Genomic DNA, 13549 nt, shown 5'->3' on the forward strand with positions numbered 1-13549 from the left:
AAGACAGGAATGCAGATAGGAACTTCACTTGTTATAAGGTAGTCCTTGACTTAAGACCACAATTGGGAGTGCAATTTCCTTCATAAGTTGTTGCGGTTGTAAGTCAAGTCATCATGTGACTGGACTTGATTTTACAACCATTTTATGATGGTCATTAAGTGAATCACAGGTCATTAAGCGAATCCAGCTTCCCCAATGGAAGTTTTTTGCCATTTTTTTGCTGGAAACCAGCAAAAAAGGTCGCAAGTCATGATCGCATGGCCGCAGGATGCTGCAATAAATGTGAGCCAGTTGCCAAGTGCCTGAATTGCAATCATGTGACTGCGGGGATAGTACGATGGTTGTAAGTGTGAGGACAGGTCATAAAGCACCTGGCCATCATAATTTTGAACCATCCTTAAACAAATGGTCATAAGTCGAGGACTACCTGTAACTGTATCAGCCTTCCCCCACTTGATGTCCATACCATTCTTCATCATTTGGGAGGACGAGGAAGCTTGGGAGGAAGAGGGGTATAAAAGTTAAACAAAATAAAATAGCATCGTTTGGGCATCCTCACCTTCCACTTGCTTTTGGCAAAATTCTTTTTGATCTGCTCACTGACTGACTGATGGATGTTCTTATCTAGCGCAGTGTCTCCAGCAATCCTGAGGAGAGGGAAAACATTCGTTCCTGTTGACAGTCACCCCACTTCTTTAAGAGGTTAGGGGATCAGCTATTAAAGAGAGACCAGCGGTGTTACCCCTGGTGGTGGATAAGCTCCTGAAAGAAACTCATCAGGTTACCGATGTTAGGGTCATTTTAGCACTTATTTTTTACAGGGGTTTATTTTAGGTGATACGTTTTAAATACAACGTGCTCGAAGTACACCAAATTATGCAACAAAGATACAAATTCTGCAAACAAAATACAGGTAGTCCTCGCTTAATGACCACAATTGGGACCAGAATTTTGGTTGCTAAGCGAAGTGATTATTAAGCAAATCTGACCTGATCTTATGACCTTTTTTGTGGTGATCGTTAAATGAATCACTGCAGGCATTAAGCAAACCATGTGGTTGTTAAGCAAATCACAGTTCCCCATGATTTTGCTTGCCAGAAGCCAGCTGGGAAGGTTGAAAATGGTGATCATGTGACCACGGGACGCTGTGACGGTCATAAATGCGAACCAGTTGCCAAGTGCCCAAATCATGATAATGTGACTGTGGGGGACGCTGCAACAATCGTAATGTGAGGACTGGTCACAAGTCAGTTTTTTTCAGCACTGTCATAAGTCCGAACCATCACTAAGCAAATGGCCGTTAAATGAGGACTACCTGTAGAGCATGCAGAATTAATAATAAAACTTTCATTTCCAACTTCCAATTTCCAAATGAAACTGGGAACTCCATTATAGGGGACTTGGTGCATTAACAAGGAAAGGGCATCATGGGGAGAAGAAATAAGTGCATGGGCACTCCTGTTTCTCTAAATCAAATAACACTTTGCTTTTAGTTCTTCCTGTATATTTTCACTCTGCCAGGCGATAACCTGAACCCACGCTTAGATGGGTATGTGAGAGTACATTCCAAACTGGCTTCAGACAAAAATAGCCATGTAATCACACACTTGTATCAATAATTAAATTTTAGGGAGACTGAGACCAGCAGTTTGTAATAACACATACTAAATATGCATGAATCTGTGTTTCTTTAAGCAGCATGTTTCATCTGAAATCTGAATGCGGTAAACAGAATGCCAGAAGGAAAAACACTGGTCATGGATGAGGCACAATGGCGCTACCGTACATGGGAAAAGGAATAAAGACACAGAAAGACACCAAGGCCACACCAATCCTAATTAAGGTTCAAAAGCCAAATGGCTCAACAGTGTTTTAGTTCTTACCACGGGTGTTGTAGGGCTTGCTCACAAGTGAATCGCTTCTTGGGATCTCTCTCCATTAAATGCTGGATGAAATCTTTGGCTGGAAGCAGAAAGAAGGCAAATGAGGAGCAAACTGTGCTGCTACGGAACCTAATCAAGCAAAGGCAACTTTGCTTGATTGGGGCATTCGGAGAAAGTAGGATGCCTCTTCCCTCACCTGATTCTGATATGTCATCCCAGTAGGGAGAATCGAATTCATATTCGGCCTTCAAGATCTGTTCAAACAGCTTGGTATCGTTCTCATCGTAAAATGGAGGATACCCACACAATCTGAGGTAAAAGACGGGGGATAGGGCATGCGTGACTATAAAATCTAGAGGTCCATGTTGCAGGGAGGGGAACGTAGGTTGGGAACAGGTGAGACAGTGAGGAAGAGAAGTATATGCATGGGAGAGGGGAAAGAGAGAGAGAAAACTGGTTATACCTGGACCCAGAAGTGAGAAGAAGGATAGGAAGAGAACCAGGCTTAATATTAGAGCCATTAAACTTTCCTGTAGAGACTGTGAATTCCAAGTATAGCTGCAGTAATTCCAAACTAGTTCATCCCATCCACCCTCAGGAGGAAAAAGTAATCGCCAAAGCTTTTGGGGAGAAGGACAGCTGATCTGAGAAACAGAGCAGGCTGGGAAAGCTGTGGCCCTCCAAATGTGGTTGATCTGAAACTCCTAGCTAGCTCTGCTGAGAGGTATAGTGAGCAAGATCTGGATTCTGGATGAAGGGGTCAACCTCAGATTTCATTTAAAAACGAAGTGTCCAGGCTGCACAACATGTGAACATGTATCTGTAAGTACCAAAATGGTGTCTACCATATAATGTGGAAGATCTATGTTCGGGGATTGCTCTGTTCAATTTCCAAGTCCATAGTCACTCTGGGTCTGGGCTGCGTATTGGATCTTGAGCTAGGACATTTCAAAGGTGTTACTTTCTTATCTTGTTAGGGTCTTACTACCACCTTGGACAGCACTGTAAATAGGGGAGTGCACCGAGCCACCCTTTCAGACAGGGCGCCCTCAGGGCATTGATCTCCTCTACTGAATTGGTTGACAGAAGGACACCTCTGTTTTGTTGAGATCTCATGAAAATTCTCCAGATGGCGTACCCGTTCTTCTTATGGTAGACACTTGTGACTTAGCCGGTCTGCTATGGTGATCAGTGATCTCCTTGATGTATTCCACTGATGGGCAGGAGGTGTTTCTCCACCCATGTCCTTAGATATGTGGGTTCCCTCTAAAGGTCCTTTAATCTGGATCCGCCCTAGTTGTTACAGTAGTCTTTAGATGTAATGTCTGTTTGCACCAATGGTGGTGCAAGGTGCTTTTAGGACAGTCATACTGCCCTCTACTCCAGTTGACTGAGTGGCAGCAGTGTTGATTTATAATGGGATCACATTCCACGTCCTCATCTGTTCTGGAAGTGAGCTTCCCAGCCATATGCAGTTCCTGTACTTTATGCAGGCATGGACTAACCAGTCCCTTTTCAGTTAATGCTATTTCCATGTGTCTTCACCCATAAGACTATCATTTCCAATTTCTACATTAATCTGCACAATAATATGCATTGGCAAATTCATTTTCACTCAAAACACACTTTCCTTACTTACTTGGTTACCTTTTTTGTGAACCCAAAACATTCAGAAAGTGCAAAAACAAGTTGGGAAACTAAGCTGTAGTCCATCTTTCAGCACGGGAGATTTGGATCATACCTTTCCAAATGTGAAAAATTAAATTCCTTGTCAATCTCTAACTTGCAATAGTGTTCCGTCTAAAGAAGCCAATTGTTTCAAAATGTACAGAACATTTTTTGTGGCAGGAATTAACAACCCCAGACAGAGATTATCACCTCAGTGGAAAAACATAGAGATAATGCAATTATGCCCTAGACCAGACCTTGGCAGCTTTAAGATGTGTGGACTTCAACTCCCAAAATTCTGCTGGCTGGGGAGTTCTGGGAGTCGAAGTCCACATATCTTAAAGTTGCCGAGGTTGAGAAACACTGCCCTAGACTGAAGGGATGCAGGCAAGGAGAGAGAAACATGTCACGACCAAGAAGAGTGGAATTTCCAGTCCTCCAGATTCCAAAAGGGGAGTCATATAAAATGTCTCAAGCCACATGCAAAGGAATAACAATGGACCAGTGGAGCAGCTATGCAAATACCAAATAACATCCTGGAAGGCAAAGGGGCAGGATCATGTCTGAAAGTCATTAAAGACGATGTCCTAGATAGAGATGTATTTAGGAATAACATGAAGTAGTATCTGTCTTCCCTATCTCCCTGTCTACCCTCCCCACCACAATTCCACTCAATACATACAAGATGTAGGCAATGACTCCAATGGACCAGCAGTCCACAGCCTTGCTGTAAGGCTTCTGTGCCAAGACTTCAGGAGCTGGATCCGGTCAAGGTGGAACAGCAGGAAAGAAAGAAAGCAACCATTAGAGACTATATCCAGTGTTATATTGGTTAATATAGTCCTTACACTAGGGAGCACCTTCAGAGGTGGTGGAAGACTTTCAGATGTTGGATTCCAATAGACCTAGTCAGCAGACCCACTATTTAGCAATGAGAGTCCAACAGCATCTGGAAAGCCACAGATTGCTTGACCCAATTCTGAGAGTTGCTATCCCATTAATTGAGATAATGTTCAAAAGTCTATTAATACATTTTAAAAAGTTAATTGAATTGCTTCCTATTAAAGCTGATTTCAAGCTTCCATCTTCCTCCAGGATAATTCTCAGTTCTGGCCTGTCATATTAGTTCAGTCCTTCTTCCTTCACAACATTTGGAGGTCATTTGGAGGTCTCATGCCTCCAAATTCTATCCCATCTCAGGTCCAACATACCTAGGGGTACCTGGTTAAAGTATTTGAAGTATGGCCAAGAGTAGGTAACTGAGAGTCTCTAGATGTTGCTGAACTGCAATCCCAGAATCCCTTAGTCCTGGTCATGCTTCCTAGGGATGCTGGAACTGCACAGGTTACCTATCCTTGGTGTGGGCTAATACATCAGCTGTGAGATCTTAATGTATTTTCAGTTGGGTTTGAAGTACAGCAATTCAAGAAGATAGGTTTTCCCCTGTGTACCCTCTTTCTTCTCTTACCTTCCCCTCTTAAGAGGGGAGAGGGGTCAGAAAAATCTAGGTTACTTGCATGTTAGGATGCATTAGCAGTAAGAAGGCATAGCTTTCTACAGTCAGCTGCAAACGACATTTAAAGCTTTGAAAGTTTAACACAGCACTTGATAGAACACTATACCATATTACTTGGCAATCCCTGTTCCGAAGAATCAACTCCTGTCATATGATTACTCAAAATGAATTCTCTTTACAGGAGAAATCCCACTTCTCGCTGCTCCTTAGCAGCATTCTCCCTGCCCATTCAACTGCATGGCTGTGGAAATCCTGAATTAGCCTTTTGTTTGTCAATTACTCTTCCTTTAGTGAAACATTGAAATACATTAATTTCCATGGGCTACAAAGAGAAGACCAACGAAATCCTTCCCACCTGGAATGGATATGACTAAAAAGGGGCAATTTGGGAAAGCTGCAGTGACAAAGGAACACCAAGCAACGTATTATAAGTTTCTTTAAAAGAAAGAGGGAAAGAAGAAAGATACTAATTATAAGGGTGGGAGTGCCTAGGCCAGGGTTTCTCAACCTTGGCAACTTTAAGCTGTGTGGACTTCAACTCCCAGAATTCCCCAGCTTAAAGTTGCCAAGGTTGACAAACCTTGGCCTAGACAGAGAGAGAAAAAGAATCCAGAAGAAGAATCCCTGTTAATGCAAAAAACTCCACCTACATGGATGTTCCTATGTAATCACCAGAAGCTGAACTCAAGGAAGTCTTTACTTTTTAAGATTGGTAAGATTCATTACCACTTTGGCTCTTTACTCTCCCCCCACCCAAATATTACTATCATTACACGGGGCGGGGGGAGCCTTTGCTGCTTACCCACGTAGCCAGGAGTCCCACATGCTGTGGACATGACACTGCCCGAGCCTTCTATCTTCGACAGCCCAAAGTCACTAATCATGATCTTGGAGTCCTCATCCAGGCTGTAATAGAGCAGGTTCTCAGGCTGATGGGGATGGGGAATTGGAAGAAAACAAGGAGGCAGAGTTGGGAGAATTCAACATATTTATCAAACTGCAGAATAAGTTCCAAGTAAATCCGTACAAACAGATCCTCAGACTGCATTTTAAAAAACGCTTCAGATCATTAAAAAATTAAAAATACCCATCCTACAAAACAAAATTAACAGAAGTAAAACCTGAACAAAATAGGCTATGGAAAATAAGCACCTGAAATAAAACACCAGTCAGTTAAAAAGCCGGAGCCAAGTTTCCTAAAGTTGGCCTTAAAAGATAAGCCTCGTTTTAGAAAGGAATGAGAGAGGATGTGGTTCAGAGAAGGGAAACAGGTTGGGATTCCAATCTTCTAAACAGTGCCAAGAGGAAATACACATCGGGGTAGAGTTTATCAAAGGGATGGACCCACGCTAAAATGGCTATTTCCTTCTGCAGGCATTTGGAAACCATGCCGTGGTCTCTGCAGTGTCATTCCATATTTTGCACAGTATTGCAGTGAACACAGCTACCTTCTTTCCCAGGAAACACAAATGCAAACCCCACACACAGACACACAACTAGAAGCTTCTCATATCAACAGTGTGATCACTACTGGTCAATAACCATTGACAGATGAGCCCCAGCCTTCTGAATCTGCAGCTGCTAACTCCATAGCAGCAATGCTGTTCTAGCAAGCTGCGTGCTTTACAAAGAGTGGAACAGCTGCTCCAAGTGGCAGGTTGAGAAGGCGGCAGGTGGACCCGGTCCCCAGTTTGCTACCCATCCTGGTCTACCACTGAGCGTGTCTTTTTCATCTTGCCTTAATGAGAGACAGCCCTGTACCCAGAGGACCAGACAGCTACGCACTTAGAAGATACATCTTAGTAGATATGGTTCCCTGGGAGAGGGCTATCTTTTCCTGTGACAACTGGGCTGCCTCAGCCCTTAGGCAGGAGGGGGCAGCTGCCTCAGCCATGGAGGTGAGGGATGGATGGGGAATGGAGAAAGCCACAGAAGACATCAGTCTTGCAATCGCTAAGTTACCTGTGGCCTTCCAGAATTGTGGAAGACACTGTCCTTTCACCAGTGGGAAGGAAGAAGTGAAGGCCAATTTTCTTACTGCCATATATTGGAATGGAAGAAAATGCCATTTCGTTTTCTTTCACTAAGCATCAAGGCATCTTGGCTGATCCTGTTTGGCAATAAGCAGCTGCTGAGGAGTGCTGAGTGTGTTAGTTCATTTGTGGCATTACTGAGGTTCAGAAGACTAGCCCAACACTTTTTGTGAACTGAGCATGCATCCGTAGAGGGTGAGGAGAAAATATGACCTGCACTGCATAAGGATTCTGTAGCAAACATACAGAAGTTCCCACAAATAAAGATAGAAAAACATTTTAAAATCTGAAAATCTCTACCCTGGTTCCTTCTTCTCCGATTCCACAGTTCCCGTGTTTTGCAGTCCATCCGATCTTGTCATGAGGACTAGAGTTTACATTTCAGTTCAGAGAAAGAGAACTGAAACTTTGATATCTGAAATCCCCTGCACGTTCCATGAGAGAGATTAACATGCCACACTGAACTTGCTGCTACCAAAGTTTGAAGAATTTGTTGAAACTACATATATAGCAGAGAACCTAAGAGCGGCTGGAAAGGAGTGAGGTGAGAGGACCATTTACAATGTGGGGAAAACATCATTCACTGTATACTGGTCTGTGAGGATGACCTTGGGAGACAGGAGGAAGAGTCACAGACTAGACAATGGTCAGATAAGCGGCATCTGAGCCCCAGAAGGAATGGGGGCGTGGCAAACATCTCAGAAGGGACCATCCCTAGTTTCTGGGGCTATAAAAGGGATGGTGGGGGAGAAACGTACTTTCAGACTTGCAAGATTCTGTTAATGTAACTTTACAATAAAGTTAGAGCTAGTATTTCTGGGTATGCTTCTTGTCTGGACTACCTCGCAAGGCTGACATTCACCTCCTGCCAGTCATTTTTCTCCTGTGAAAGTCCCTCACTCCAACTTTCCTCTAACCAAGGTTTTGGACTTATTTTTGTTGCCTTGTGGGAGAAAAACACTGGGACAGAAAAGGTTTCTCAGGACCCTAGTAGTATTCAGGGAAACATTCAACATCTGCACCCCACCCATTGTTCCTCTGCTGCCCTCAATTATTTGGGGCCCACGTATTGGCAGGATTGCCTTCTTCCAACTGAATCTGCCTATCACTTACAATACTCAAGAGACCTGTTACTATATTCCACCAATGAGCAAACTGAACAAGTACAACTATGAATCATTTCCTTTTATTCTTGTTGCAGTGTTTCCATGAGAGTCCAACTATCCAAGTGAGGTTTTCACTTCAGATCACTATTTGAAAACATCCCAGTTTCCCAGGGTTTTAAGCAAGGCTGTGCCCTGGCTTCACATCCTTTTAGCTTCTTGTCACTGACAAAGCCATTGAGCGATGATTAGTTTTGTCTTGCAAAGCTACATGAGATAAATTTATCATCTTTATGCTGATCCTTATTTCTTGCTCCCAGATTAATCTTTGTAGACTTTCCTTGGTCTTAGCTAAGGATTCTGAAAAAAGCCCTAATTAGCCATTAATTATAGCAAACTCAAGATTATTGTCTTTGGGGAAAAGAGAATGAAACAACAGCTGGCCTACCTTTCACCAATATCTTGGTTTGCATGTTCCTTCATCTGGCAGTTGGGCTAGCCATTATTGATCTTCAAAATTTGGAATACTTGTTTTGAGGTACAGGTGGTAAACATTTAATTCAATCAATGTTACACCTGCTGAAATTAACTTAGTGCATATTTTTCTTATTGTGCTGAAACCTGGTCCCTCAACATTTCCTCAGACCTAGAATATTTTCAAAATAAATTGCTGAGGACAAAACTCAGGATACCCAGATTCACACCTACAATATTTTTACAAGCTGAACTGGTACTATTGCAATGAAATCCGTCATCATAAGATAGCTTATAGAGCTATCTTACCAAAATGAAGTAAATATCTACACATCCTCCCAGTAAGAGCTTCCTACCCAAACCTCATGCCATTTCTAATCCTGGCTTGGCAATCAATCTACACCTACTGTAAGCAGCAATCAATTATTGGCACCATAACATTCAAAGGAGTGCCAGGTGCATCTATGCAGAACTATGCTTGTTCTGCATAGATGCCAAAGCCTGACATTCAGGATCACTATATTGGGCTTTCTAGGCAAATATATATATATATAAATGAATGAATGAATGAATGAGTGAATGAGTGAATGAATGACATTGTTTTAGCCAAGGTTCCCAACCAATTTGTAACATTCGCATTTCTAGCCACTGTTTGGCACTGTTCATATGAAACCACTATCATCATTTGTCATTTCTACATATGTAAAGAAAAAGGCTGCACTGCAATTCCTGAGAACTGTAATATTTATCTGATCAATGTACAATTATCTGATTATCCATAATTACACCTTCTTTCCATTTTCCCTGAGCTAGCTTTCCTACAGATCTCTTTCTACAGATGTAATATCTACAGAGAACTGCATCTAATCTCTCCTCCTCTTTCTCTTTCCATCTAATCTCTTTTTAGAGCTAAGCACTCTAGTTCAACCCTTTTGGCCTTGAGTTTTCCAGAATTAGCAATGCCAACACTTACAAATTAAAACAAATTAAAAACCAAAACATAGCTGCACAGGTGAACTAGAACAAGTTGGATGATTTCCTGCTGCAAGCCACTCCCTGTCTCCATCTATTTCATCTCAATTGTTATTAACCATAATAGCAACCAGCAAAGTGAAGCTAGCAGGGAGGATGATTTGCATCAAGTAATCAGTTGGAATGGGGGGAAATGTTTTCTTTGCAGAAATGTTTATTCAAATTCCCACAAGAGAGCATTTAGGACAATAAAAAGTGGTCATAAGATTTACTTCTTTACATTTTTTATTTTAGCTTGTCACAGTCAGCTCTCCAGTTATACATTTTCAGCATGCTGTTGGAAGATTTTGTGCAATGATTTACACTTCTCAGACTGAAAGTCCGTTCATTTTTCACAAAGTGTTTTATTGTTTTCTCCAGCATAGAATGTTTATGACCAACAACTGCAGAAATGAGCAAATCAAATGCCATTTCTATATTTTTATCATCAAGATTTTTATAAAAAACAAAATAATATAGGGATGTTTTAAACAAATACATTTTATCTGCATTATCTGCATTTTAACAACCAACAACCATGAGCTGCAACAATGGTTGTTAAGGGGGCTGGATTTGGCATAGAAGTCTGACAATAGATGGGTTTTAACATCACATTCCTGCTGTAATTCTAATGCAGATTGGGAGGGGAAGGATGGAGCACATCAGCTACTTTATACCGGAAGAAAAGCTAAACCTGCTTTTTAAAAACAAGAACAAAAACAAACTTGCATGCAGTGACTGATTGCAGGAATTGTGTTTAGTTTACCCCTCAGTAGTAGCTTGTGGGGACAGCAGGACAGATGGTAGGATGACAACATGCAAATACACCTGGACAAGTTCAGCAACCCACCTTGAGGTCACGGTGCACAATGCCCATGTCATGCAGGTATTTAACGGCATCAAGGATCTGACGGATGAGCTTGCTGGCATCTCGCTCTGTGTAAAATCCCTTCTCCACTATCCTGTCAAAAAGTTCCCCTCCGGAAACCCTACCGCAAGGAGATAGAATACAAATAAGATCTATGCAGAGAGAGCTTTTCAGGGCTCCAACATGGATTAGATCCACCACAAGACTCAGAGGGGTAAGAAGCCCAGGGCATGCCACAATGTTTCTCCCTTTCCCTTTGAGCTAGCAAGGCCTGAGAATGTGGCTCCCTCCCTCTTCCTTCCTAAATCTTCAACTTACAGCTGCATGATGAGGTAGAGGTGGCCTCCACTCTCGTAGATGTCATCCAGGGCCACAATGTTGGGGTGCTTGATTCTGCCAAGGGGGGGAAACGTGTTTTAATGAGGAAGTGGTACAGAACTGTCAGGAAATCCATTTTGTTCTGCCTTGACAGCTTTAACGTTGATATTATTGTAAAAGAAAAATCCTCTAAACTCTCTGAAAGATTAAATCAGCGGAGAATATCTTGCAGTGTTAACTACAACCATTACTCTTCATGGGACAGATTGTGCTGAGGGCAAATACAGTACCGAAAGAGTTCTGCACTTACATTGCTAAAGACATTTTTGTTATCTTCAGCCTAAGGGAAGTTGCCCCACAAAACTAAGACTGTGTTAGCGTTAGTCCCGTTTCTCATGGTGAGACGGCCAGGGTTTTTTCATATATCAGCCGAGAGCTGGTTTGGAGGATAATCTAATAAAATCTGGCAGCGGCTAAAGAATGAGATTACCAGGAGCTTGGAAGAGAAAAAGAAGCAGAGGAGTAAGAAAGAGCAAACCTGGGAATAAAAGTTGCTGATGTCACAGTCAAGATGAAGGGGAGTGGAAAGCTGGATGGTTTGAGGACAAAGTCTCACCTCAGGGGTTGAGCCAGAGTCCTGAGGAGACTGTGCAAAAGAACCTGGGGTGCAGGAGTTGTAAGAAGGGTGGTGATGGTGGAATCTCTAACCTCTATTTTAAAGGAGCAAATCTGCCCTGCCAAATTGCAGGTCAATCCAACTTTTACTCTCCCCATATTTCCCCAAGATAATTAATTGACATTACTGTCTTATGGGAACCTCATTATGGGAAGAATTGACCCTGCCAGTAATTGTGCACTTGTGCACGGAGCTAAAAATAACTCCATCTGGTCAGTCTTCTTCTGGGAATGCCTAAATCCAGTCAATTAATCCATCTGGCCGACCTAATCTTCCTCTCCATTGCAGAACATGCTCTCAACGCCCATCAGTCTAGGACCCTCTTCCCAAACACTGCTTGGCTGCTTCTGTTGCAGCCTGCCTGGACAATGAGGAAGAAGCCAGTAACAGAAGAAAGCCTTGCCTGTGGGAACCTGGTGCAAGGACTAAGTGGAAATGTTCCTAGAAAATTGGGGTGGTGGGCAGGTTGCTGTATTTTGACCCTGCTAATATGATTATCTACTTGACAGAACCACTAGTCAAAAAACTGACTGGATGAAACATATTGGGATATCAAAGCATCTGACTGTCAAGTAGAAGCTAAATTCCAAAGGAAGAAATTCAGAATGAGAGGTGAACTTTGGTGGAAAATTCCCTAGAAGTCAGGAACTTCAATTTGGCCAGAATTGTAACTAAGGATTGGCACTAATTAACATCCCACTGAGTAACAGTAACTAACATATATAAATGTCACTTGAATTCACTCCTTGATTTCTATTTGTTTTTTAAATTACCAATTAACTCCTTTTTTGCCTAACATGTTTCTCTGTAGTTAACTTAATAATGGTTTACTCAATTAGCTTAAAGTTCTCTGTATGAATACAGAAGCATAAAGTAACCACATAGGGTTAGGTTTAAAACATGCTAGAATGAAACACAGTTGGCTGCTTTGGGCCTCAAGCTGTCTCGTGAAGACAGCTTTTAAATCTTTTCAATTATTTCCCCATGAAATCTTGCATGGCTCTCACAAGTCATTTGGCTTCTTTAATCAAACTATAGTCTCACAGATGCAGGGCATTTCATGCAAGCAATGGGGGAATTCTAATGACTGCCCCTGCTGCCCCAATTTGCTTGTTTATGGTAAGAATTAATGAGCCAATGCACAGAAATGACTATAAAAGTGCTAAATAGAAGCTAGAGAAAGCGCAAAAACACTATAGAACTGCCTTTAAAAAGGGGAAAAGGATACAAGCATTTTTTAAAATTGGCAATACATTCTTGAGCAGACCAATTTGTTGATATCATGCAGTTTTGGTTTTGATTGCTTTTGAAAGGGCTTTGTAGGCACTTCCACAGGAGTATCATCTAAAGCAAATAATTATTAATTTTGAAAAGATCACCAAAAAACATGGGTAAGACAAATACGTTCCTAAACCAGGCAATAGGAAATTATATGACTGGCCTCATGGAAATCCATGAAATGTGCAAATTTAGATCCTAAAAATGACTTTCACCACAAAAAATCCAAGTCCTTTTAGACCTTCCCTCTTGGCATCATACTTCTGTAGTGGTTTTTATAAAAGAAAAAAAGGGAATAGTGAAGAAAAAGTCAGTTATTGAAGACTTCTACTCCCACTGCTACACAGTGAAAGAAAATGATACTAGGGATATTTAGGAGAGGTTATCCAAGGTGCAATTCAGGAGAAATAATCAGTCATCCTCCTACCTTGCTTAACAGGAAGCAATAAAAGCTTCCTGATATAATAAGATATAATGAGCAGGGAGATTTTAATTAAAGACATTAGAGTCCTGAAAAGCTTCAAAAGGATTTCACCAGTCCAGACTAGACAAGGTCACATGGCTTGAAATGCAATTTCATTTTTTAAAAAAATAGTGCCAAAGTACTGTATAAAGAAGAATAAAGTCCATAGAGTTGCATTAATTTGGTAGTGGCTTTGTCTGGATTTTCTACGGAAAGAGAGCAAGACAAAAACAATAGCAATGATAAAGTAAATATGGC

At 41.7% G+C, this 13549-nt stretch overlaps 1 protein-coding gene across 1 annotated transcript in view; it reads right to left on the reverse strand.

Moving 5' to 3' along the window:
• CAMK1 (calcium/calmodulin dependent protein kinase I) overlaps window positions 1-13549 on the reverse strand; it is a 29066-nt gene that overhangs the window by 1976 nt on the left and 13541 nt on the right. The window contains exons 4-10 of the mRNA XM_063291425.1: window positions 10875-10949; window positions 10539-10677; window positions 5870-5996; window positions 4234-4309; window positions 2080-2192; window positions 1884-1962; window positions 560-647 (exon numbers count right to left, since the gene is read on the reverse strand). Coding sequence (XP_063147495.1) covers window positions 560-647; window positions 1884-1962; window positions 2080-2192; window positions 4234-4309; window positions 5870-5996; window positions 10539-10677; window positions 10875-10949 — 697 coding nt within the window. The remainder of the gene's footprint in view (window positions 1-559; window positions 648-1883; window positions 1963-2079; window positions 2193-4233; window positions 4310-5869; window positions 5997-10538; window positions 10678-10874; window positions 10950-13549) is intronic.

This window comes from Candoia aspera, chromosome 2 (genome assembly GCF_035149785.1).
Source record: "Candoia aspera isolate rCanAsp1 chromosome 2, rCanAsp1.hap2, whole genome shotgun sequence".
NCBI classification, from domain to species: domain Eukaryota; kingdom Metazoa; phylum Chordata; class Lepidosauria; order Squamata; family Boidae; genus Candoia; species Candoia aspera.